Genomic DNA, 27,234 nt, shown 5'->3' on the forward strand with positions numbered 1-27,234 from the left:
TCCTGTCACTAGAGTCACACAAGGTCTGCACCTATAAAAAGAGGCAGTGAAAATAGACCCACTGGGACGCTCTCTCCATCTGAACCAGCACCATGCCATACCACCTATCCAACCAGAGGCCCTGCCGGCGACTCCCCTCTGGACAACATCTACTGGACAAGGACCCCTTTCTAGCCTGGATAGGTAGATATTACCTGCACACCTCCTCTTACAATTTGGACTCTCTGTCTCTCTCTCTCTCCTCCTGGACTTCAGTAGACTTCAGCCCCTGCACCAAGCCTCTCTAACCCCTGCTATCATTGTGTGTTTGGGTGGGTGCAAGGGAACCAATAGGACATCGTGTCACCATCTCCCCTGTTCAAGAAAACCACTGCCATTTGCAACCCCCAGTTGGGTCATGTTTTACTGAATCCCAGGCCCTTTCTTATCTTAAATTCCAGCCTCATTCTTTCTCTTCAGCTCCAGCCCCCCCACCCCTGCTAGTTTCCCAATCTCCTCCCAATTCTATCTCCGCTTTTCTCTCCTTGCTTTCATGCTGTCCCTGCTGCCTTTCAGCCTTCCGTGCCATCTACTGCCTTTTCCCTGTGACCTTCTGCTGCCTTTTTCTGCTTTCCCACTGCCCTGCCGTCGTTCAGTCTCTCCTGATGCTTTTCCTGTGATTTTTCTGCTGTCCGTCTCTGTTTTCAGGCTTCCCCCACCCCACTGCAGCTTCCCAGCTCCTCGTGGCTGTCCTGCAGTTTTCTCCAGCTCCCAACACCTCATGCTGCTCCCTGCAACTTCTCTAGCTCCCCAGACCCAGAGCCCCTCTTTCACACCCACACTTTCCCTTAGTCCCTTTTTCCCTCTCCCCACCTACCTTTTCAGCTCCCCCGTAGCTCTGGCTCCAGTCCCAGCCTCTGTGCCGGCATTGCTTCCCTGTTCTGCAGGCTTTGGGCATTGTCTTTTAATCAATTAAGACCAATTAACCTAAAGTTACCCCCAAGCCTCAGTTCTTCAGCCCAGTTTCCTGTAACCTACCGGTTCTAATCCCAGTCCTGGTAACTTTAACTCCCTACACTTCTACTTTCTTACCTTAACCCTTCCCCAGGTATCCCAAGTACACCAAGCACATTCATACATACACAACACCCAACTTAGGAACTCACCTGTGTGTATGTGTAGGTGGGTGGTATGTGTGTAAATTAATGAATACACACACACACACATATATATATAGATATCAGTGTGTGTGTGTGTGTGTGTGTGGTATATACATTAGTAATCCATGTATGTGTATTGAATGTGCAGGTGTTGGTAACTGGTAACTGATTCTGCCTAAATTTGGTGTGTGTAGCATGTATGGGCTTAAACTGGTGATAGGTGTGCATGAACCTGGACTAGATATTTTGAACGTGTGTGTGTGTGTGTGTGTGTGTGTGTGTATGGCATTGTGTACATGATATATGAATTAGTGATCTGTGTCTAACTTTTGGGGTGTATAGTATGTGCTTGAATTGGTAATAGGTATGCATGTGCCTAGGCTGGTTTGAATGTGTATGTGCCTGAGCTGGTAGTACGTGTGTGTATGCACCTAGTTGATTTGTGTGTTTGTATATGTGCAATTGTACACCATGCCCTACTGTCTAACAGCGCAATTTTGAGATCCTGAATGTTGGGCTGACCCCACAGGGCAACAGAATAAGGTTCACCACTTCTACGCCAGCCTAGACCCAGTGCTAGCAATGATAGGATTACAGGGGCAGACCAGACTTAGAAGATGAGTAGTTTTACATGGTAGGAAAACACCTGTATATACTCTCTTATAGTATTTCCCAGGATTCTACCACTCCTGGCACTCCATTAATGGTAAGTCAACGATGATATTGCAGACAAGACCTGGACTTCTCCAGTCAGAGAAAAGATGTACGTGTCTGCCCAAACCGCCATTCGACAACTGCTCTTATACCAATGCAGCAGGGTATTCTACCAAAGGCCAATAATATAATCCAATAATTCAAACACATGCATTTCATTACAGCCTTTTCCATAGCAATACGATGTGATAGAATGTATTTAAATATTATCCCCCAAATGTCTCTTTAAGCATATATTAAAATTATCAAAGACAGTTCTCATTATAAAGTGGCAATTCATTTTGTCTTACAACAAATGGCTAACTATGTCAAAATGTGGCCATCCACATAGTAACACATCACAACCACTCCTTAGCTTTAATTCAGCATTTAGCCTTAGCAATCCAAAGAAAATTCTTAATCACAGGAGATAGTAAATGTGGCTGAGGAACCCTGTCATTTCAGTAGCCTATATTAACTGTGCAGCTTAGCCATAATGAAGTCCCTGGATTGAAGAAAATGTAAAATCATCCAGGAATAAAATTATCTGTCTTCAGCAAGAGCTCCTTACTGACTGCTCATTATTGGTACAAGAGAAAATAGTCACTAGGAATGTCAACCTTTCACAATTCCATCCTCAGTGAACATCACTGTGATTCTAATGTGAATATATCTGAGTTTCCAAACAGTCAGTCAAGATCCATATTTCAAAAGGTTAGGAAGAAAACATTCTGGCAAGACTGATAGGAAATAAAATGGAAATACAGTATGTAAATCACCAGGGAGAGACTGTCTTGAAATACATGCTCCTTGTTTTATGATGTTATTAAAGAGACAACCTAGTCTAAGTTTGAACAAGCACTGGTATGTGAAATTCTGAGTATTTCTGTCCTTACTTTAGCTCTCTGTATGAAAACCTAACGGTGTTCCTGCAAAAGTAAACTGAAGTGTGAATATCATCTTCCCTGAGATTCTCTTTTTTATAATGAAGGATCTGTTTTGCCCGAAGAAAAGAGCAAAATATGAGGGAGTAACAATATAGCTATTCCCATAGAGTATAGCCCAGGGACTACAAATGGTTGCTAAAGTTTTGCACCAAGTGTTCAAATAAAGGTCTGACCTGAATTCAGCAATATGTGAAGGTTCCATTCAAGTGCACAAATGACCCAGAAAACAAATGGGAAGCACAAAAGAAGGCACCCTATTATCTTCATCTTTAAAAGACCCTCTGAAATGACTTTTGGTAAATGAACAAGGTCAGCAGTCATAAGCAAAATCTATATTATGTAATGTGTGCCCACTGTCACGGTTACAGACTGGAGAGAGAGATATTCATATGCCATGATGATAGGTTTTATTGGATCATATTGTGCGCAATAGGTTATGATCTAGAAATAAAGCTGTGCTATGCCTGAGTTACGCTGCCAAATGGAAAGGTTCTTCAGAAGTAAATGTTCAGATTTGAAAATGTGTGCAAAGAATGGTCACACATTGACATTTTCATGATTCTCCTTCTCTCAAACCTATCAGTTTCGCTAAGTGATAGTGAATATGTCTGGAGAGCAGGGACTGCAGAGTTTCAATCCAGGCTGTGTCACACTGATTCACTGCATGTCATAGCCATGTCAAACATGGCTCAGACGCTTAGATCCATGCCTTGGCATCCAAATAAAAGTGGTCATTTTCTCAAAAGTGCCAAGTGTCCACAGCTGAGGTTCTCAGTGTTCGGGGCCTAAAGCTAGCCACCTACAGAAGAAACGTTTCTCAGACTGGCTGAGCACCAAACAGCTTTCCAATTAAATACGTGGGAGATGATGAGTGCTTAGGCAGCCTTCTTATCTGAATCCGGACTTTGAAGTCTAAACATAGGCTCCTGCTTTTGTAGGTCTTGGCCAGAACTATTATTTTCTATACAATGAAATGCTATTGCCAAAATCCTAGCTAAAACCAAAATCGATGTTCATTCTACTGAAAATTCTTCTTGAACTTTAAAATGGATAAAACATTCTTAACATTTTGCCCTGAAGTATTACATAAAGTTAACGTGTAGAGGCATGTGAATTGCAGAGGCTTACCCAACAGACCCTAGAGGCACAGACCACACTATCCTTTTGAACGCTGCCTAGCACAAAGAAACGGTCCTAGCTGAAACAGGCTGACGAGGGTGAGGGTGACACACATTATAGAATCATAAAACCAGAAGGGACCTGTAAGGTCATCAAGTCCGGTCCCTTGCCATGGGCAGGAAGTTATTGGGCTCAGACAAGCTCAACAAAGTGCCTGTCCAGCCTCCTCTTGAACACCTCCAAGGATGGTGATAGCACCACCCCGCCTGGGAGTGCGACCCTTACAGAGAAGACGGTCTTCCTTGTATCTAGCCTGCATTTACCCCCTACAACATGAATGCCGCATGCTCCCGGAGGCTGGGGGTGCACGGCAAGCTCCTGTAGGTGACAGCAGCACTGTTGGTGGCAGGAGTGTGGCAGTGGCCGCCAGCAGTGGTGGCAGCAAGGGGGTGTGGTGGTGAGCAGCAACCACCTGCCTGCTTTTCTCAGGGGGTGCATGTGCACCTGCGTGCACCCCCTACATGTCGCCAATGCTCCATGTCCATTGGTCCTCATCCTCCCGTGAGGTGCCTTCCTGAAGAGTTGCTCACCTAGATCTTGGTGCTCACTTGGAGGCGGCTACCGAGTCACCTCTCAGCCTTCTCCGACTCTGAACAGGCCCAATTCCCAGAGTCTCTCCTTGTAGGGGCTTATCCGTCATGCCCTGGACCAGGTGGGTGGCCCTTCTTTGTACCCTCTCGAACTCATCCATGTCCTTCTTGAAGAGCAGTGCCCAGAACTGGACACAGTACTCCCGTAGGTGGAGGTGAGAAACAAGCAGGAAGACGGTTGCGAGCAATACAAGTAGCGCCAAATCCCAACTCATACCTGCCTCGCCACTCGAGTGGTTTGTAAGTACGGTGGAAGAGCTGGGCGGGGCGAAAGATTTCAGGAAGGATAACAGCGTGGTCTTGAGGATGTTTGCACGGAGGTCCTTACATAAGGGCAGCAAAAGGGAAGGCAAAGAAACATCTAGCGAGAAGTGAAGGCGGCCTCATGTTCAGCATTGGGTGATTTAGCCCTTCCCTTGTCCTAAGGCGTGGGACTCCCGCCAGGCAGAGATGACCGGGGGACATGCTCCAGTGGAGCTGACAGACTCGCCAGCAGCGCAGCATCTACTGCAGCCTGCCCGCCAGCGCGTGGCAGCCATCCTCAGTGCCCTGGCATGGCACGACCCTCCCATGCGCCAACAACACCTGGGCGCTGGTGGCCCAACGCTGCCTTTCCCTGCTTCCAGCTGCCGGCTTTCCAGCCAGCCCTTGAGCTGTCCACTGCTGCTGACCCGCTGGCAACGCACAGTGGGTGCATGCGGACGCACGCGCACCCCTGCGAAAGGCGCAGGCAGTCGCCACTCGCCAACCCTCCCTTGCCACCGACACCGCCGGCGCCATGTGCGGGTGGTCCACAACTGCTGCTGGGCGCCGCCAGTGTTGCCAGCACCGCTGTGCCCCCCCAGACCTCCGGGGCCATGTCCCACCGGCCTGCTTTTCACCCCCGCTTAAAGCAACGGGTCCCAAACTGGGCGGTCACCGGGGGGGGTGCATAAACGGGGTCAGGCCGAGGAAGAGTTGGGGAAAGGAGGGGCCCGGCACCCGGGGGAGGAGGCGGCCCAGCTCCAGGGTGCTGGAGGAGCCCGGGGGAGGATGCACCGCCTCCCGCTGCCCGGGCCAGAGCGCGCAGCGGGCGGGGAGGCGGCAGCGGCAGCGGCAGCGCCGGGGCCAGGGCCGGGGCCGGGCTCGTGGCGCCGCGGGCGGGGGCCATCCGCCTCCGTCGCCCCGCCCGCCGCCGCCCGCGGAGCCCACGGGCGCAGGGCGCTCGCCGCCAATGCTGCTGCTCCGGCCGCGGCCGCGGGAGGAGGCGGCGGCGGCGGCGGGGCCCGGGCCTGGGACGGGGCCGGGGCCGAGGAGCGTCTCCTGCGGGCGGCTGCGCTCGGCTCCTCGCCCATGAGCCGCCGCCGGGGCGCATGGAGAGGACGGCCGCCTGCGTGTGCTCGGGTAAGGGCTCCCCCGGCGTCCGCCGACACAGCCCCAGGCAGGCTGCAGCAACCGCCCCCCGCGCCGTGCGGGGCCGGGGCGCGGGCGCGACCCGCGGGAGCCGGCGGCGGCTGAGGTGGGGCGGGAGGCCGGGCAGCGGCGCGGCCGCGGCTGACAGGATTTCTAGGGGAACTTCTCGCTCCCCCCCTCCCCCCGCAGGCAGCAGCCTGCTCCCCACGAGCTGCCGGGGGGTGCAGCCGGTGCTTGAGGCATGTTTCCGTGCCTGAAAGTAGGGCTGTGAGGGCCGGCTTTTGAGGACCCGCCGGGGCTCCAGGTAAATGCGATTTACATCTTGGAAACTCCTGTGCCAGCGCTAGCCGGCAGTCGCATGCAGTCCGGCGGGTCGTCTCTTGTAGCCACAAAACGATTAGAGCTTCAGGGAAACTTTTTGGGTTTTTGGGGGGGGAAGGGGTGATGTTACTGAGGCCACATTGTACATGGATTTGAGTTGCGTATAAAATGCCTGTGCTTTTAATAGTGAGATTCAGTCTTTAAAAGTGCAACTTCGCCACTATTAAGCATTAACTACGTTAGGGAGGTATAGATTTAAAAATTCCATAAATAAATACATTTGTTGACCCTCGGACAGGCATCGCTGCTTCATTTGTGCCGGATGAAGGTAGCAAATTAGGGAGCCGTTGTTCTGTTTTACAATGGGGAGTGCTAATTCAGTGATTGACGAATGACTTAACAACAATTATTAGCACATTTATATAACTCCTTGTTCAAACATGGCTTTTGAAATCTTTGTGGCATCCAAGTCAGCTGTACTGTTACTAACTAAGATGGAGTTATTCCCAAAAACATACAGCAGCAACTCATTTATTTTATGTGCCCATTCAAACTACATCTGTAAATGGATTCACAATCTGAACAGACAGTCCTGGCACTAGAGAGTGTGGGTGCACTTTAACACCACCGTGTGTCATCAGATGACATCTGGCTCCAAAACAAAACAAACTGCTATTAAGGACCTTTTCTTTTCATTTTTTTTCTCTCCTTAGTTCTTTTCTTCCATCTTCCCCTCATCTCTGGAAGCTCCATCCATATTGGAATAGGCAGCAATTATTCCAATCTCTGTAAGTAGTCCTTTTTTTTTAAAACTGCTTTAATGGCATGCCTTGCAGTTATGTACAGCTGTAGCTATATTATATTTAAAGCCCTCTACCAGATAAGACATCAATCCAGTAAAAAGCAAGTAGCTTTCTAAGAAAATAATTATATTAACAGGACTATCCTCATTTATTTAGGGCCAAATCCTGCAATCTTTAAAGCGGCTGAGCTGCTCTTTGAATGGGGCCTGTAAAATGTGGTGCCAAGTACAGTACTTTTCTAATTTATGTTTAATAGATTTGCTAGTTTCTTACTTTTAACACTGTTACCTACAACTTTTGCACTTCCCTAACAACTGATATGTAAACTGGATACATTCACATCAAGATGTCCACTTACCCAGAAATTCCCTACCATTTTCAGTAATCGCTGTAAGAGCAGAAGTGGCTCAAAATGGCTTTCGGTGACCAAAACAAATTAGAATACAGGATCTTTGAGCCATCACTGCTTTAATGTGTTTTCTTTTTGATGGTTTCTTTTGTAGTAGTTAAATGAATGATTTTTTTTTTTAAATGGGCAATATAAACTTAAAAGCCCTAAATCTCTCCTGGATGTTAGGCATCTTAACGTCGGTGGAAATCCACGTGGATGCCAGAGTTCATGCTAACAAGTTCTGATCAGGAGCCTCATAGGTGAAAAAAGAGAAGGAGAAAAAACCACCATGAAGGAAGGCTGAATTGCTAGGTTGCTTCTGGAAACTGAGGATATGAGCAGACAACGTAACTTAAGGCAACGATTACTGAAATAATGGAAATAAAACAAACTCCTCCATGCTGAAACTTTAAAGGCTGGATCCTAGTCGTGGTAGAAATGACTGTCTAGGTCTGCTAGACACACAAGTCTGAAGTCTGAGACACGTTGGACCAACTGTCCTGTCACTTACTAGGGACAGACACAAATCATTTCCAAAGTTAATGAAGCCACTCCCCATTCAGGCTTAGCAACTAGGAGTGTGCAAAACGGGTCCTATTCGATTTGGATTCAGATGTGGCCCGAATCAGGGTCAGTGATTCAATCCGTTGATTTGGATCACTGTCCCCGATTCGATTCAGCCAAATCCAAATCTAACTATTTGATGCTGATTCGGCGAATCAGCAATTCGGACACAGGCACAACTTTAAAAGTTTTTTCTACATACTTTGAGGTACGAGGCACAGCTCATGATCACTGTGGTGCTGGAGCTCATGGAGCATCCCATAGGAGCACAGGCAGGGTGCTTGGTAGGGAACTTGGACACGGACCGGAAGTATTTCCAGTCCACCTCCAGGTATGCCGGGGAGCACACAGGCGGGCCCCCCCCAGCCCAGCAATCTGCCGCAGGGGGGCCCCAGGTGCCCCCCCAGGCCCAGGAGGCACCAGTCGCCCCCCCAGCATGCTCCCTGGTGGACCCCAAAGTGCTCCTGGTCCACTTCCAGGTCTGCTGGTGAGCACACTGGGGAGTCCCCTGTGCTCCTGTGGGATGCTCCATGCACTCCAGCACTGCAGCAGTCACACGCCACCTAGTACCTCGAGGTATGTAGGAAAAAACATTTAAAGCTGTGTCTATGTCCAAACCGTTGAATCTGACTGAATTGATTTGGAGAGATTAAAGGGTCCTCTGATTTGATTTGGAGATTTGGGCACTGAATCGGGCCAAATCTCTGCCGAATCGAATCAGGAACCAAAGGTTCGCACATCCCTATCAATCATGATCTCCCTCTTCCCCCTCCCCTCTGCCGCAGGTAATTAATAGCTGGGTCAAAGTCAGAAACTTGAACTGTGGCTTGTTTGGGGCTCCTGCTAGGGGAAAGAGCCCCTATATAATGCTGGTACTCACTGTAGTATGAATTAAAATTTCAAATAACAGCTCTTCCATGCAGAAGAGAGAGGAAAGAGCCTTGGCTCTAATCCCTAATATGCCAACCAGTGCAGCCTTACTGATACACCAGGGGAAGGCTTTTCTATCAAGTACAGGGCTGGTGCTGATTACAGCCAGAGCACTGGGAAGACTAGGAAGCAGATGACAACTCTCTTGCCATTCGCTGTCATTCCTACTCTGCTTCTGAGAACTAGAAAATGGCAGGAGAGCCGCCATCCGCTTCCCAGTCACACTGCTTGTGGGAAAGAAGTTAAGTGACACAAAGTCAAGTTAAAATTCAGGATTGTGGCAGCATGAAATGTTTGTCTCAACTCCCATGTTAATAGCAATAGGAAATTGGTATTGATGGAAATTTAGTATTGAAACTAAATAGAAGAATAGGTTTTCAGCTACACAGAGTTGCTCTTCAGAGTGTTCATGGACAAATTTGCTGGCAAAACCATTTTGATTTTTCAGTGGAAAGGTAAACTGATTTCTGGAAAATGTTTATTAAAATGACTTTACAGTGACTTCAAAATCATTGTTAGTTTTAGTTGAGTCTCCAGTCACAAACTTTAGTACTTACTGGAAATGCTTTGGTGAACATGGGCCAAAATTGTTTGTGTATCTAGCAAAGAAAACAACTTGTCCCTTTTAAGCAAAATGCAGGGCAGAGTTGCATCTTATAGACTATTTCAGAGATGCATAAATTTATGGTTATGGTTCATAGGTTGAAACTTCTCTGAACGAGTTAGCCTGTAAGGTGCGACTTGGCATTCTGCCTGATTCAGATTAATGTGGCTGACTACCTTTCTCTGTCTATTCCAAGCTAGCTTTCCTCCCTTTCAGTCTTGTACCTCTGTCCAACAAGCTTTAGGATCATCTCCTACAAAAAAATATAATTTAAGTGCTTTTATTGACATAATTTTTGGAGTCAATTTAATTAGGTTGTCCATACAAATCAGGTTTGTGCCAGAGAGCGTAAGTCAGGTAAGCAGTCATTTGTCTGGGCAAGTCAGGATAAATAAGTGTATGCAGTAGGCAAGCTGTGGGGAGGGCCTGTTTAAAACTCATGCTTTTATTCATTGTTAGTACTGCCTCCTCATGAGCTTAGCAGGTTTTGAAAATTTGCCCTCACTTAAAAGATTTAGCTCACAAAAAACATAAAGGGACACAAATATTCAGGAATACAATGGCTTTCTCCCTGCATTAGAGTAGAGGCAAAGGGCAGGGCCATAAAAAGATAGCAGTTGAAAAAATTCTGCAGAAAATCCCACCTCTAATCCTACACATCCTTCACTAGGTGCTTAGGAGACTGACCCTGCAATGCTCTACTCAAATCTCACATGCACGCAGCAGCAGCTGGCTCCCCGCTGGGTTGTCATTGACTACAGAGCTGCCAGCTGTGACTCCAAAGAGGGTAGGGGTTGAGCAGGCATTAACTCATGAACAACCAAATTCTTATCCCGTTCAACCTGAACTATTCGCTGTTGGTGGTAAACCCTGCTATTCCTGCTCAGTAGGCTCCAAACATAGCAAAATCAGTGCAGTTCCCAGGAAACGCAGACTTAGTACACCTGATGCTCATGGACTGCAGTCACTAAGATCAGTGAAGCACAGATCCAAAGGAAGTGTGGGGATATGGTCAAGTGAACTCTGTAGAATCCACGGGTTGTTCTCCACCACATCCTGCCGGCCTGACTCGGCTCTCCTACTACTTAGTAGCCAAAAGAAAAAGTATAAACCCCTCTCACCCTAGCCAGGTAGTCATGTGCACTGGGACAAGGATTTTGCCCCTGCAGCAGCATTTTCCCCCTGCATGTGCAGCACTGCCACTGAAAATGCCCAGATGATTAAGAGGATGGAGCTAGACAGTTCTCAGTGGTGACACATAGCAGAACAAGGAGCAATGGGCTCAAGTTGCAGCAGGGGAAGTTTAGGTTAGATATTAGGGAAAACTCTCTCATTAGGAGGATGGTGAAGCACTGGAACAGGTTACCCAGAGTGGTGGTGGACTCTCCATCTGTGGATGTTTTTAAGGCCTAGCTTGACAAAGCCCTGTCTGGAATGATCTAGTTGGGGATGGTCCTGATTTGAGCAGCGGATTGGACTAGAAGACCTCCTGAGGTCCCTTCCAAACCCTAACTTCCTATGATTCCATGATTAAGCCACCAATGCATTTCCTTTTGAGCTGTGCTTCACTGTGCTACCCAGGCCAACTTTTCCCACCTTCACCCATCCAACATTTGTTCTTGCAGCAAGAAGATGAAAGGAGTCCTAGGTAACTGTTGTATGGCAGGCAGGGCAGGGGAAGTAGGCCACCTGAAGAGGTTCCCCATATCCTGGTCCATTTTTCATCCAGTGGAGCCATTCAAGTTCCACTGCAGTGAGACCACTCAGTGCCCATGGAGGTTAGGCAAGAATACAGCTATTAAGTGTGCAACAGTAACTTAGTCCATAGCAGGTTGTGTGACTACTTCCAGAGCTCCTTAACTGAAATCTGTTTTTACACAGATAATTTGTAGAGAGATTAAAAGGAATCTCTCACCTTTCCTCCACACTGGCTAACCCCAAGTTCTCATCCACACTGTACAAAAGGAGGAAACACATTTGGTTTAATGGCACAAGTGGTGATGATGTACGTAAGTCAGGGCTATTCTCAAGCCTCCAAAACTAAACTCCAGTAATTCCTTTATCTTCTCCCCTAATAAATTCTTCCCTATTCAGCACCAACGTACAGCCATTTCATTTTACAATGACTTCAGCTCATCCTACTGATTCACATCAAGTATAATTTCTTCACTTTGAATGCACATGAGACTATAGTCTGTACTAGGAAGGTATCAATTTCTCACTAAGGCTGACTACTTTCTCATCCCATTTATTAGAACTTCAGCTGACTCATCTCCAAATCATTCATTTCTACTCTAACTGTTGACTTGGTGGTTTAATTTCAACAGTTTTCCCCTCCTGAGATTTTTTTTTTCTCGATGCTGCAGAGAATGAGATCAGAATTTGTTTTGCCTAACTAAAGGTACAAGGCCCAACTCTCTTTTCACTGAAGTAATTGGGACATTTTTCCTTGTCTGTCTTTGATGGGGGCAGGATCTGATCCAGACAATGGGGAATGAGATGGAGCAGAGTGTGGTACATTTTCCTCCAGTTGCACAGCGACTGATAATCCAAAGGTCCAAACAACAACAGTTTTTGCAACCCATCAGTGCCTAAGGGCCAGATTTTCAAAGGTATTTGGGCACATAGGCTGCTTACTAACTTAAAAAAAAAACCCCAAAAAACAGCTGTTTACTTTAAATTTGGCACACTCCCACGCTGAGTCCAGCACATACCCAAAAGAGGCATTGTGTTAGTTCACCCGGCTAGCCCAGTGTCTGTATAGATTAGGTACCTTCATGTGGGTTTTTTGGAGGTACTATCTAATAGCTGATTGAATCAGTTTTAGATAAAAGTACCAAAAAGCCTCGGTGAAGCACCCAATCTATACAGATGCTGCAGAGCTGGGTTGAATTAATGCACTGCTTCTTCCAGTAAAATGTGTTTTTTGTTTTGTTTTTTTTTTAGCACCTGTAAGCAGCTATAATCAGGAAGATAAGTGCTAAGTAAGATTTCCAAAAGCAACTTAATGGGTCAGACACTTCTCAAGAACAGTTCGGTTTCTCATGGGACTTGGAGCACATTTAAAACACCTAACTGTACTGTTATATACCTACCGTATTTACTGGAATAGAAGATGACTCTGATTATAAGATGACTCCCCAATAATTAGATTCCATCTATGGAAAATTTATAAATTTCTTGTAATTTTCCAGGTAGAGAATCTACTTATTGGAAGTTGGCCTTGAATTTGTCTCCCTCTCACTGCTATAGCAGGGAAAATAAATCTGGGGGGTCAGGTAGCCCTTTGCTTTTTGCTTTCCTCCAGCTTTTTCCTCCCTCCTTACTGTCAGACCCTGTTCTCCCAAAGCATGTGCTAGTGAGGAGTAAATTTGAAAACAATAACTGTGAAAGTAAACGTGGCTATAGAAATTTGCACATAGTATCCATACACTTAATTGTTTCTAGAATCAATGCATGTTATCTTTTTTTTTAAATTACTGCAAGTTTTAGCACAGGTATTCCATAAACACACTTTTGAACAGCACTTTGGCACCTACTTATATTAGTTTAAAGCCAAAGGTTTGTGGTTTATCACATAGCTTATTGAGCTGGGCCCTGCCAGAGTCAACAGCAGGTCAAGCCATAGTGACCTTGCAGCTCAGCACTGCTCAGTAAGTGTGTATTCCAGATACCCGCCACAAAGGACTCATGTTCTGAGCAGTCCCCACTCATGACTGGAACTGGGTATTTTTATTACAAGTATTGGGGTGCTCCAAAAGTTTATATGCAGATGAGGTGCAAGGAGGGTGGGGTGACACTAATCGGATGCACCAGACTGAAAGAGAGGGTGACAAAGAGATTCTGGGTGAATTGTATGAATTATTGTGGTTCATGATGCCTTGAAAAAGAGTCAGTAGTGAGGGGGACTGCCCTTAACGGGCACTACTATATGTCTTATTCAGATGGGCTACACTGACCTTTCTCGCAGTAGGTCTCCATTACAATTTTTGGCACCAGGAGAGGGCGTTGGAACTCATTCTAGTCTCTCCGAGCGCCGTGCCGGCTTTTTAGTGCAATACCTCCAGGCCCAGTGCTCATTCCCTTCTGAGGAAGCAACTCCCCCCCCTCCCCTTTTTTTTTTTTTTTTTTAAGGACCACACCAAAAAAATCTTCCCGTTAGCATGTTTGCTTAATGTGGGCCATATGTTTTATAGTCAGGCTCAGTGGGGGCTTTTAATCAACTTCATAGTTGGTTTCCATTGCTGAGCACATGCTGCTTTTGGCAGCAGCTTAACATAGATAATGTATTTAGTGACAGATCCTTGTTTGCAATTATAAGACGAGGGGGGCTTTTTTCCCATGCCAGTTGTGGGGGGAACTTCATCTTATATTCAAGTAAATACATTTAAACTGGCCGACAGCTTTATAGGTGGTATATACAGATGATTCTCTTGACCTTAAAGGTGTTTATGCAGGTTGTAAATTTAGCTCTAAGACTTTACCCATAGCCTAGTAACTAGTGTATAGCTCCACAAGATCCCCACAAGCACTTTTTAAAGTAATAGAGTTATGTGAGGCACGTGTAGTCTTCAGGGATCTGTGCTGAACTGAGCGACTGCTCAAGCCACTACAGTGCCTGCCTAAGCACTTTTGTTTAAGCATGTATCTTGGCCATATGATGTGTTTTCTGGGCCAAGTGCCTTTTTATAATTTTAAAAGTCTCTTATCTTTTAATTACTGTTATTAGTTGTACACATGCTAATCCTTTTCCTTCTATCACAAAAACCCATGATTTTTGCTTTAGGCAAATGTTTTCCTTCTTCCTTTTAAAAAAGATACAGTACATATAAAGAAATAGTCAAATATGTGCGATTTTATCATTCCCTGATTCTCAGTTACCACTTCTTTATAGGCAGCTTTTCCTTGTATTTCCTCTTTGGCTTAGAGGAAATAATTCCCATTTCAAGTATCTTGTTTCAAGAGTAGAGTCTTGCCCAAGGTCACACAAGAAGTGAGCAAAGAATTGAACCTAATTTTCCCATCCAGTGCCCATGCTTCCTCTTAATAACATGATCCTTTATATACAGTATTAGTTACTGTCTTGTATTAGCTTTGGTGTTGAAGGGATGGACTACAATTCAGTTATTTTTGGGCTACACTATACTGGCAAGAGCAATGGCAGAGATGTATATACAGTTGTGCAACTCAGAGAGCATGCTCCTGTCCAACTCCCTTCTTTGGGACATGGTACCCTAACTGATCCAGGCTTACAGACCAGGGCAGGACGCTAAAGCCTTCCAAGTCATCTATTCATGCTTCTTCCAAAACTCCATCCTAATGAGCACCCTGGTTTATATTTTAATTCTTTGGAGACAGTTAAAGCAATATAAACTTTGCAAAGGAACTTCTAAGACATGCATACACTGTTTCCCTTATATAGCTCAGGAGACTACAAATCTAAGCAAATCACCAGATCACTCTTGTCTCCTATCCCACAGAGCTAGAGTCATGCCAAGGTTCTGCAAGGCTTTGGTTTTGTATCTGTATCCTGGCAAAGAAGGCCTTACTTCTCCAGCTCTGCCTTTCTGTTTCTGGTAATGAAATGGCTCTTTCCACACAACACGAATACAGTTTTGGTCATGAGCCTCATGAAAACCCAAATCCTCATTGTGTTGCATTCATGTGCGCAGCATGAAAAGGGACAGAAGAGTCAAACAGAAAATAAGCCACTTCAGCTTTGCTCCAGCATTTTGGCAGGACCATAGGATTCAGCAGTCTTTGATGCAGACCATCAAAGCAGGGTATCATCCATTACTGAGAGCTTCAAGAAACCCTGACCTTCCACACATTCCACTCATTAACCCACTATGATTTTAATTCCAGCCACTGCTGCCTTTATGGCATTTCCTATGTTCTTTTCACAATGTTTTTGTCCCTACTCTTGTGATCATCACTGTATCATCCAGTCTATTCCAGTCATCCCGCCTGAGGGTCCTAAGCAACGTTCTATCATTTTTTGGGCTATTCCTAGCCCACATTTCAATCAAGAGCGCCTGTGTTTTAGGAGCAAGATTGTTTTCATCTTTGATAGGCTTAACACAGTGCTCCAGCCACAGAGGAATCTGCACGGAAATGCAGATTCCGTGCATTTACCATGTTTCAGAGTTATCTTCAGCACGTGGGAGGCAGAAGAATTAGATAAGGACAAGGCCAGGAGGATTTTCCTCCACATATGAACACTACTCTAGCAACTCCAGTTATACATTTTTGCCTTTGTAGGCAGGGGCAGTGTGGTGTTCAACACTACTGTAATGGTATCCTCTGGTGACAAGAGATTCCTGTTGCTGAATTTTTGCAGGAGGTTGGGGGAGGATGTATAGAGACTAAGTGTCTGAAATGGAGCATGGGATGCCAGAAACTCAGTAAGATGGACAGAAACACACAGGGCTTCTAGTAGGAGAGAGAGGCCTGAGGAAACAAAAGTTATGCTGCAAAAGAAGACATGAGAATCAGAATGTCACAGGAGACTCAGAAAAAGCAAATCCAGATGGCAGCACCAAATGATCTAGGAAGTATGATCTGAGCTAGCAATTCCCAACCAGGGTGCTGCCAAATCCTTTGAAGGGTACCATGAGATTTGAGGAGATGAGCAGATAGGCAGAAGCTCATACTTGTCTCTGCCTGACTTATCCCCTACACCCGCTGCCCAGTCCCTCTGCAAGGAGGTAAGCACTATGTTATATAAATAAGCTTTTGAAATTGGGTGCCACTTACATCACAGAAGTTATGGAAGAGTACCTTGAGTCCAAAAAGGTTGAGAACCACTGATCTGAGCAGACAGGAGAGATAGGAAAATATTGGTGGGAATGCAGCAAAGGTAAACAACAGTGAGAAAGTCAGAGATGCACAGAGGAGACATGGGAACTACCAGTCCCTGCTTGTGAACATCATTCTGTCCCATGTTTAGCAATGACTATCACAGGCAAGGACTCAGGGCATGACTGCACAATGCCCAGCTTCAGGCTGGGCACCACTCAGCAAATCTATTTTTCAAAGGGTTAGCTATCAAAATTGCAGTTCAGTGAGATACAGAAGCTCCTGTGGACACATTACCAATAAAGTTCCTACTCCAAGGCTTGGATGGCAATTCTTTGCTTATTTGTTTCACTGATAACTTTTCCTCTGCTCTTTTCTGTTGGTAATATTTTCTTTCCATTGTTTTTATTCCCTTTGGGCTTTTTACACTTGCCATCTGTCTTCTTTTTTAATTATATTTTTAGCATGAAAGTATGTAAATGAACATAATGGGGAAGAAGATAGGGATGTGTGCGCTGAAGATTGACAGGCCCTAGAACTCAACTTTCCTTTGTTTCCCTCACTGGGGCTTGGCACCATCCATGCTGATCCTTTTACTCTGTTTTCTCAATGAATACATTTCCACTGCTGGTGTGAATCCTGTCACCTCCAACAACACACCCCACCAGGCTCACATGCCATATGTAGGAAATGCTGTAAGACACAGTTGCCAAGTATCTCTCCTATTTGTATTTCCCCACAATTTTCAATGTGGCTGAGATTTGTTTTGTGCCCCCTGCCAGGAAAGGAAAGAGAGGAGCCAGATGAACCCTCTGGGATGCTGATCCCAAACTTTAGAACTTGCCAAATTCATGCTGAAAGTGTTGTAAGGTCAGAAACACTAGGAGAACGCTTTGTGTGTGGGTTACTGGTGGCCCTAGAAATGTGTGGAAATGGGAAATTACACAACAGAAAGTTAATCAAACTTTATACAACCTGCCACAGGCAGACTAATTAGTATGGGGGTGGGTTAGTTGCTACTGCCACAGATATGGCTGCACTGATTCCACGTTATAACGTGACCTGTCCAAAGCAGTGCAGCGTGCATAAGGATACCACTCCAGAGCAGTCTGTTTGCCTGAGGGTCTATGAAACCTAGAATGACAGTTCCTTTAAAAGAACTGAGCTCCTCGCACAGACTCAACCCAAGATCTTTGCGCAGAGAGGAGGGTTAGAGACCAGACCATTAGAAAAGGAGCCAGGGATTTGCTAACATTGATTCTATGGATCAAGGATCATGCTTGTGTATCCCAGGGCATCAACGCAGCCCATGACCTTCTCCACATCCTGGTCTGGGTACCTCCTTCTGCAGGCAGCAGATTCATGCTGTGACTATGCTGGCATTTATTTCCCACCTGGCAAGTGGAAGCTAAATCCTGAGGCCAACTGGACAACAGAAGCCATGGATAACAAGTTAATACTATTGGCCTGTCAGACATGCTATCGTGTCTGGTGCCACAGCGGTACCTGGCCACCAGTTAAAGTAATCATCAATCCCGTAGATTGGTCTAGAAAGTTATCCAAAGTAACATCTGTGCTTTGTCTGGGATGCAGTTCCAACAGGAGACGTGTCACACTGAAATGGAGAACTGAGTCCTTTCTGCATAGTTCTCATTCAGGATGACTCCTCCCTGCTATTTCATCCTTTTCCATCATTTCAAAATGTACATTAGACTATGCTAACAATCCAGCTCCTTTATACAAATTGCGTGTTTGTGAAATCAAATGTTCCCTAGGAAAGGAAACCATGGTATTCAATAATAAGATTGACACAGTGGTTACAACGTATTCATTCTATTGTGTGCTAGAGCACAAGCCCCATGGTACATTACTTAACATCATACCCTGATCAGAAGCTTTCCCAATATCTGCAAACAGCAGAACATCAGCATCGCTTTGTATTCCTGTAATGTATCACAATCCTTCTTTTATTTATAGTTTAAGAACTTATAGCACAATTTAATAGAGACTGAGAAATTACAAAAGAAAAAATCCATTTTAAAAGCTCCCCCCACACACTTTTTTTGAGGGAGTAGGAGACAATGCATAATTGAAATGTCAGAACGGAGACACTATGCTGTTAAGAGGTGATCCAACTCCCACTGACCTCCCTGAAAGAAATACTAAAACTAAATCTGAACTTTTCCTATATTTAACAATCTTTGGATCAGGTGTTCTAGTTCATCTTTGTAGACAAAGGCAGCCAGTCATTAAGCTCAGACTAATCTGGGACTTTACTTGTTGCTTTATTCCTCTACTTTAAGCCAGAGTTTCTGTTCATTTCTTTGGATTTCATTTGGCATACAACTGAAATGCTACAGTGGTAAATTAGACCCTACAACAAGAACTTCCCCAAAATGCAGGACCCAAGTCTGTTGGGCCTAATGTTTTGCTACTGTCACATATTTGGAAAAAGAATTTAGGAAATCTGCTTTGGCTTTCCAAGTATATGGAGTACTTCCAAGGCACAAGTATTGTTAAATCATCCCTATGTCACCAGAGGATTCTGCTATAGATGCTAAGAGTAGCTTCGAAGCCAGAATGCAGCTCAAGACTGGGGTTGGGATTTTAAACCCAATACTGAGTATAGAGGCACTGGTGGATTATGCAAAACTGAGATTCTGCTATTGAGTAATTGGTACATTTTCAGATTTAGCTGGTTGATACCAGAAGTTTGTGCCCAATTAAATCATATAAATAAGTCAATTTGATTACTAGGGTAAAGAACAGTTTAGGAAAATAAACAAATGTGTATGTCTGCCATGAAACAGATATGACATGTAGTGCAGGTGTTAAAAAAACCAAACAAAAAACTGCGCTCTAGCGGAAGTAGCAGCATGTTACTTTGACCCGACTCCGCAGCATCTGTATAGATCAGGTGTTTCAGTGGGGCTTTTAGCTAAAACTGATTCAATCAGCTATTAGATAAAAGGGCCAAAAAAGGCTCACTAAGGCACCTGATCCCTACAGACATCAGGCGAGCCAGCTCCAACTAAGGTGCTGCCTCTTCTGGACACACATATGAGGAGCAAGCAGAGGTGGGGTAGAAATGAAGGGGCAGCCCCTAAGCCATGGTAGCAGCATTAACTCCCAAAAGTTCCTGGTGTGCTTGGTGCTGAGAAAAAGAAATGTCAGCTTGGAAGACCACTAATTTCTGACAAAACATTAGATCACATACAAAATTGGATTGATCTTTGTATTGGATCACATTCACTGGCTACTCAATAAGCAAGCCAAAGTCATTTGTTCCTTGCTGAAACAAATACATCACTTGTTGAAACCAAAGCAGAATCAATGTTGAATTTCTCTTATACATTTTACAGACACCTCATGATTCTGTACAAGGCAGATAAAACCATGCTGCCAGTCCATGTAAACTGGGATAGCTCTGCTGGCCTCATTACACCGATCTATACCAGTGGAGGAACAAGTTTAAATTTCAGTCATTTTGTTTGGTAGAACATAGGTACTTTTGTCTTGTTGCACACAGTAACAAATACTGCAAAAATCTAAACTGCTTCAAAATCTGCTGCTCCTGGATTAAAAATATTAACAGGAATTTGATCCATCAGTTTTCTGAGTGATCTCTATCACACGCCTGAGTAGTGTCACTGGTGGGGCCATCGTTCCAGCTCTCCAGAGTAGTACTTACTTGTAAGAGAATTTTTCATTAATGCTTTTCTGTTTCTGGTCTCTAGGTATCAAAAATAAAATGCAGTTGGGAATAAGACTCCATTTGCACCGCATATTGAAATGTGGTGTTTTCATGCTCGTGCTTAAGTGTAGGTAGACACATGGTCCTCGTTCTGCATTCGCACAAATATTGGCTACTAAGATTCTGCAACACATTAATCAAAACAAGTGGATGTTCTGTAAATAGTTCTAAGCTGATTCCTTGTCGAGGGAAGGGCAGTAAAAGGGGAGCGAGGCACTTTATTTGGGTGTCCCCAGAGCACAAAGCTCTCACATGCGTCAGGCAACATGCATAACATTTTACAGCATAGACCATTCCTATTTTCTGTCACTATGCAATGCTTTCCCTACTTAAACTAAAAGCATTTAAACAGATTTGAAGAGGCTGGAAGAGCCCAATAAAATAATGTACTCTGCCTTCCTGCATAGAACAGGCCGTAGACTTTCTCTTCAGGATTCCTGTATTTGGTTCAGCATGCAGAAGGAGAATCATTTTTCAAAACAAGGTTAATAAATTGCTGGGCTCCATGAGGGTATGCAGTTGAAAGTACTTCTCCAGGCATAGCTCCAGCTCCAGCAAACCAAGGAACGAAATTAGTAAATTATATAAATGTACTCCAGGTATCAGAGGCAGAAGATACAAGAGATCTATAAGGTATAGGAAGGATAATGGATCCATTATAGTGGGTGATGCAAAAGATAATCAAACAAGACATGTCTGTTACTTTTATAAAATCACAGAAAATTAGGGCTGGCAGGGACCTCAGGAAGTCATCTAGTCCAGCCCTCTGCTCAAAGCAAAACCATCCTCACCTAGATCATTTCACCCAGGGCTTTGTTGAGCCAGGTCTTAAAAACCCCCAAAGATAGAGATCACACCACCTCTCTAGATACCCCGTTCCAGTGCGTCACCACCCTCCTAGTGAGAGAGTTTTTCCTAATACCCACCCTAAACTTCCCTTGCTGCAACTTGATACCGTTGCTCCTTTTTCTGTCATCTGCCACCACTGAGAGGAGTCCAGCTCCATCATAGGTGACTGGTCTTGCATCACAGGGGGCACACCAGTCAGCAACGGGGGGGGTGGCCGCACGGCTTCTGGAAGTCCCACGGCCACTTGCAGAAGTGGTGCAGCTGCTTTTGCTAGTGGCCCCGCTTCCTGGCTGGCGCCCACAGGGGAGACACCAGCACTCCCACCTGCCCCCCCGCCTGTTGCCTACACAGGGAGCGTGGCCTGACAGGGGGTGCACCAGTGCTCTCAGGGGGTGCATGTGCACTCCTGTGCACCACCTACGCGTTGCCACTAAGCTCCATCCTCTCTGGAACCACCCTTCAAGGTTGCTATCAAATCCCCCATCAGTCTTCTCTTCTGTAAATTAGTGGCATAATTTAAACTATATGTGTACTTACAACTATGGAATGGCATTAGGTCTCTGTGTCTTTAGGAAATATATTAAATTACACGCACCAGGCAAAATAAATTTGATTACTCATCCCATCAGCTCTAAGTTCAAGTTATTAGCATTATAACACCTGTAATAATTTCAAACAGCACATTTTACCCCTCTTTCAGACCCAACTCTGCCATTGCCTGCTGGATGACCTTGGAGAAATCCTTACAGTCTCATGCCTCAGTTTAAAATAAGGATAAGGATGATTACCCACCTTGGTAAAGCACTTTGAAATCTAAGGACAAAAAGTGCTATGTAAAAACTGGGTGTTCTCTATTAAATTCTTCCCAACTTACTCCAGGTTAACACAGAATTAAATTAGTTCCTTGCCCACATTTCATCCTTCGGCTTCTTCAGTCTTTACTTGCAATAAATATTTTGCAGCAATGGAAACCCTTCAGGGTAGATATCCTATAACTCTTTTTTCCAGTAAGACACAGGGTGTGTGCAGATGTTCATTTCCACCAAAAGAAATTTCTTCCAGTAGAAAAATAGTTCAGGAGCTGACCATACAGTTGCTCTTCCAGCCCCATACCATACTCTGGGCCACCCTTGCCCTAGCCCATTAATTGACAACCTGTCCTCTCCCCTGTCTGGGAAGGGGAGAAGCACACTCCTCGGCTGTAGCAAGGCTCCAGAAGCCTTGCAGCAAGAGCTTTGCAGCCTGCCTTGCTCTGTGCAGCTCTGGGCAGTGCAGGGGCATTTCTCTGCATCCTGACCCTTGCAGCTACAGCAACCTGCCTCATCCCACACAGCTCTGGGTCAGCTGGAGGGAAGCTAAAGAGGCCAGGACTGGCTGGGGAAAGCCTTCACACACACAGTTCCCAGCTCCTCCAGCTTCCTATTGCTCCCCTCCCACACCACTCCTCTGAGCAGCAGGGGGTGGCAGTTTAAAAGCCTGAGAGACCAGGAGCGAGATGTGTGGAGGCTTTCCCCAGTAACTTAAAAGTCAGTGGCTGAGACTGGGGCTTGGGGAAAACTTCCCCAACCTGACTGCTTCTTGCCATCCCTCTACCCAGGTGAGTGGTGAGGTAATGATTTAAAAGCCAGCAACTGGGGCTTGGGGACCCCACTTCCAGCCACCAGCTTTTAAATCATCACCTCTCTGTTCAGTTGGGTGGTAGAGTGGCAAAAAGGAGCTGGCAGGAGCCAGGTTGGGGAGATCATAGAGCCCCTGTCCCAGCTATCTTTTAAATCACCATTCCACTGCTCATCTTGGCAGCAAGGGGAAATGGGCAGGAACCAGCAAAGCCCCCTGCCTCATCCAGAAAACTGGGACTGCCCAGTTTGGGCAAGAGACAGGGAGTCAGGTTTGCCTGCCTGCTGTCTTCCAGATTTGATCAGCTTCTACTGCTTTCCGTTCCAAAGCACAATTCTCCACTGTTACATATAGCTCACAGAGTTCTCCTATGCTGATAATGCAACACAGCACACCAACAAGTGGCCTTCACATCGTAACAGCTGCTAAAAGAAGAAAGAAATTTAAAGTGATTTATGAGTGAAGAAAGAGATGAGTGTTTTAGGTGACATCTGAAATAAAGCAAAGACAAGGAAGAGAAAAGCTAGCAGTTCTGGGTGGCAGAAACTGCAGAGAATAGCAGTAAGATCATGCAGCATGACAGAGGAGAACTGCTAGGGACGAGAGAGAGAAGGTGGGGTGGAACGGAGCGGACTGGAAAAAGTCCACAGACATGTTAAAACTAGAGGCTGAAATAAATGGACTTAAGCAGTGGGGAATGCTTGGCTACTTCCTCCAATATATTTTTCAAGAGTAATTTCATTGCTATCATTTTCCCTGCACCTGCTCAGATGTCTTGCAGGAGTCTGCTTCTCCAAATTTAGACTGATAAGAAGTCAGTGAAATTGATCCCACTTCCTCAAGGGGCAAAGCTGGCCCTTCATATTAATGTTAATAACATTGCTTCCCTATTAAATATTTTAACTGCTGTTAAAATAAGTAAATCTTTAGATTGCTGGGAATTCTGTTCTCTTACAGGGCGTGTTCTTATCCCTCAAGTTCATGTTTTAAGTAGCTGCCACAAGTGCCCTAGCTATTCAGGGAACATTATCCAAAACATGCAAAAAGAACAAAACTAAATTATCTGATTATTACCCTTTAGATTGCAGAGCTGCCAAGTTACAAGTGTATGGTCTAAGACATATAGTAACAGTGTGCTGTCAATGCTGGTGATATTTATAAATGCATTTGGGGGTTCTGACATTTTCCACTGGAGCAGCTGTGTGGAGAATTGGAAATCATGAACAATTACTCCTAACTGCATGGTTTTCCCGCTATGAGAGCTGACACAAAGGCTCCGAGTTAAAAATATTGGAGAGCAAACAAAAACCTGAATTAATCAGAATGCCTCTTTTCAGCTGGATGCTGATTTCCACATTGGTCTCCTGCTCTCTTGCTTCTAAGAGCTGGTATTTTCAGTTTGAGGTCTGATTTTTATTTTCATTAATTTGGAAGGTTAAGGCTGGTTTGATAAAGTGTCTTAAGTGCAGCTTTAGGACCTGGGAAGAATATAACATTGACCCCTGGTTTTTTATGCTTATGGGTCTAAATGAGCATCTTTCAGAAATTTCAGAAGGGCCAGATTGTTTTTGTAAAGAAGTTATTGACAACCCGTGCGTATTTATTTTCCTGAATACTTTCCAAACCATTCCCCATTTCTGTGATTGTACTTCACAAGTACTGAATCAAGAATCTGGACAGATTTCAAAGCTAAAAGACCGCTCTTTTCAACTTGTTCACTACTGGCATGGTATGAGATATCACCTGTGCTCTACCTGGCATGGTTTCTTCCACAACTTGACAACTAATATACCAAAGAGAACAACCAGGGATAAATAGCCGGATGCTTTTATAGTCTGATGTGGGTACAAAATCTGACTGTTGGTATGAAAACCAGCTGCTTCCCGAACATGAGAACCAGTAGCTGCTCCCATGCTTGTTTGTGAAAATCCCATAAAATGACTGGGTGAGGTGGCCAGTCAGCTGAATTGATGTTGTGCGCTCTCTTACAATTCCCAACCTCTGGGAAGGGATGAATGACCATTTTCTGGTACAGTAAGCACAGACCTAAACATTTGAGCCCTAAATTCATTCTTCTCAGGATTCAAAATGGCTTGGTTTCAAGGTTCAGAATGATAAAGCCTTAACCTCAGTGTCTCCCTAAGGACAGAGAATAGAGAACTATTCCTTCTTACTTTGCTGGTGGAGTGGGGTCTAACACAGCCACCAGTTATAGGGCAAGAGAAAATGTCCCTTCATCTGTAATGAATGGAGTGGGGAGGGGGGAGCTTGATATTCAACTTCTGTTCCTCAAGGATCTGGAGTAGTCATGGGCAGGCAGGGCTATGGAGTAGTGACGGGAACATGCTTCATTCCTCAAGTAGGAAGAAAGTCTCAGGCTGTTCAGATATAAAAGAGCAAGCGATTGCATTCAACAGAAGCCCTTGTGCTGGTCCAAAAGTCTCTGTGAGCCCAAACATGAGCATTGCTCTCCAATAGTCAGCCCAACTCAAGTTGTTCTGATATTCAGGTCACAGCCAAAAACAAGCCGCCGCCACCTCCTCCTCTGCAAGTACTTGCCGTAGGATTTGGTTCCACACTATTAATGGTATTTTGCAAACTGGAAAAGGATCACTAGAAGTTCCCATCCATAGCTACCTCAACCTTTCATGATTATGCTGCCTGTTAGGCCACTCTATTCCCTTTTCTGCTATCCTTTTTGTGCACAAGCTGACTGGGCCAAACACTAAGTAGATTTATTTTTAAAGCACGTAAGTGACATAAGAATCAAAGACTCTGGAAAATTATGTCCTTTGTGATTTGTTTAATAGCTTGTACCCATGCTTCATTTGTCTGTAACATTATATAAATGATTAATAAAAATGTACCAAGCATTTGTTTGGGTCTTAGGCCCCGTTTTGATATCTGACAAAGAGGAAACAGTTTTTTGCTCTCCCAAGACTTTTAAAGATGGTTGAAAGGAAAATTGGCTTTCCAGAGAGCTGTAGCATTGTTACTCAGGTGGGAAATGTGCGCTGCCAAAACCATCCGTTGCTTCTCTTCTTTTCAGATGAACAGAGCATTCTGCCTTGTAAAAAAGAAGAGCTCCAGTGTGGTAACGGACTCTGCCTCCTGAACTGGCTGCGCTGTCACTACAAGAAAGATTGTGGAAGAGATTACATGTCCATCAAACTAACATGCTCAAGTGAGTTACCTTTCAATTTCCTCCTAAATCCAAGGGTGGGAAATGGCTTAGGAGCATAAATCTGTGTTCCTATTGAATCATTCTCCAGTATTTAACCTCTCATTAGATTTGTTTCGGTTTGAGGCTGTACAGATATGAATGTTTGAATTTATATTTATTTGTCTAAATTTCATTTATGCTGAAGTGAAAGAGTGGTCAAATATAAACAGTAGTAGAAATAAGAGACTTAGCTTTGCTAAGAATGTATTTAGCTAATGTTTTGTGAAGGATGGTGAAATTCCAGTTTAAGATAAAAGGAAGTATAAGCCAAAAGCTGGGAATGTCTAAGTAGCCATTCATTAAGTATTAGCATGATTAAGTATTAGCAGCTATGTGAAATAAATAAAGAAGTAGCTGTAGGCCAGGTACTTGGCATTTGGAAATGTTAACACAAATAAATAAATAAATCTTCAATCTGCTAAAACACTATTGAAGAAGGAAAAATAGGGAATGACTGTACAAGCTGGGACATCCAACATATTCAAAGGAACTGTATGGTGCAAGCTGTAAACAATATGCCTAAAAACTAATGTTGTCCTAGTCAGATGCTTTATGGCATTGCTGATTCTAGTCAATAAATTCAGATACAATATCAAGTATAGATGAAGAATAAAAGTGTGCAACACAGTCCATGATAACCATTTATTAGCAATTTTAACTGCCTGAAAAGTGCCTGCTCCTTGGTTTTTGTTCTTGCTAAACTGCTGATTGCAAACTTCAGGAGCTCTTCAGTTAAATATTTGTATTTTGTTGATAGCATCTTGCCCAAAGGAGAGTTGGATGTCAGAACCCCACCCCACCCAACAAATCGCTAATAGAACTGAGCATGCTCAATTATTCATTACATGCCAGCAGTGTCTATGACCATCATTTTTTCCGGCTAACACTCTCATGTACACGTCACCCAAAGACTGCATACACACATTCAGATATCATCCAAGACAACTCTCCCAGGTTTGTTTTCCTGAGAGAAACATTGACGTGTACAGAAGTTCAGACAGAGAAGCAAAGAGCCTCAGTATGGATGCTGGGCAGCCAGGGGTTGTTAGGACAGGGGCAGGCTGGATGTGGCCCACAGCTGCCCACCCTCCTGCACAGGAGGGCCCTGGCCAGCATGCACAGCTTACAGGCAGGGCCACTGCAGCCGCCTCCAGGGGAAGTGCTCAGCTTCCCCAGCCTCCAGAAGCCCCTCCTTGTGCCCCTGCTGCACCACTCACTCCACGCAGCAAATAGGGAAGCAGCAGTGGGCAGAGGAAAGCTACAGCAGAGTGGGAGTATAGAGCATGGCACTGGGGCTGTTGGGACCCCAGGGCCTGCACCCATTGGGGCAGCAGGAGTGTGGAGCCTGGGTCGGCCCAGTTCCATTGCATGCAACTCCCCACAGCTCACATGCACAGCAGCTCCCAGGACTCACACCACTGGAGGGAAGCCTCACGCAGT

At 44.9% G+C, this 27,234-nt stretch overlaps 1 protein-coding gene across 2 annotated transcripts in view; it reads left to right on the forward strand.

The window, feature by feature from the left end:
• Nucleotides 1–5,644: 5,644 nt before the first annotated feature.
• BEAN1 (brain expressed associated with NEDD4 1) overlaps nt 5,645–27,234 on the forward strand; it is a 119,308-nt gene continuing 97,718 nt past the window's right edge. Inside the window, exons 1-3 of one of the 2 annotated variants that reach the window (XM_090063068.1) lie at nt 5,645–5,931; nt 6,975–7,049; nt 25,621–25,755. In XM_090063068.1, the coding sequence (XP_089919194.1) occupies nt 5,901–5,931; nt 6,975–7,049; nt 25,621–25,755 (241 nt within the window). In that variant the 5' untranslated portion in view covers nt 5,645–5,900. The remainder of the gene's footprint in view (nt 5,932–6,974; nt 7,050–25,620; nt 25,756–27,234) is intronic. The other variant, XM_090063069.1, reaches the window with a different exon arrangement.

This window comes from Crocodylus siamensis, chromosome 9 (genome assembly GCF_052110815.1).
Source record: "Crocodylus siamensis isolate JL-2025a chromosome 9, ASM5211081v1, whole genome shotgun sequence".
NCBI classification, from domain to species: domain Eukaryota; kingdom Metazoa; phylum Chordata; order Crocodylia; family Crocodylidae; genus Crocodylus; species Crocodylus siamensis.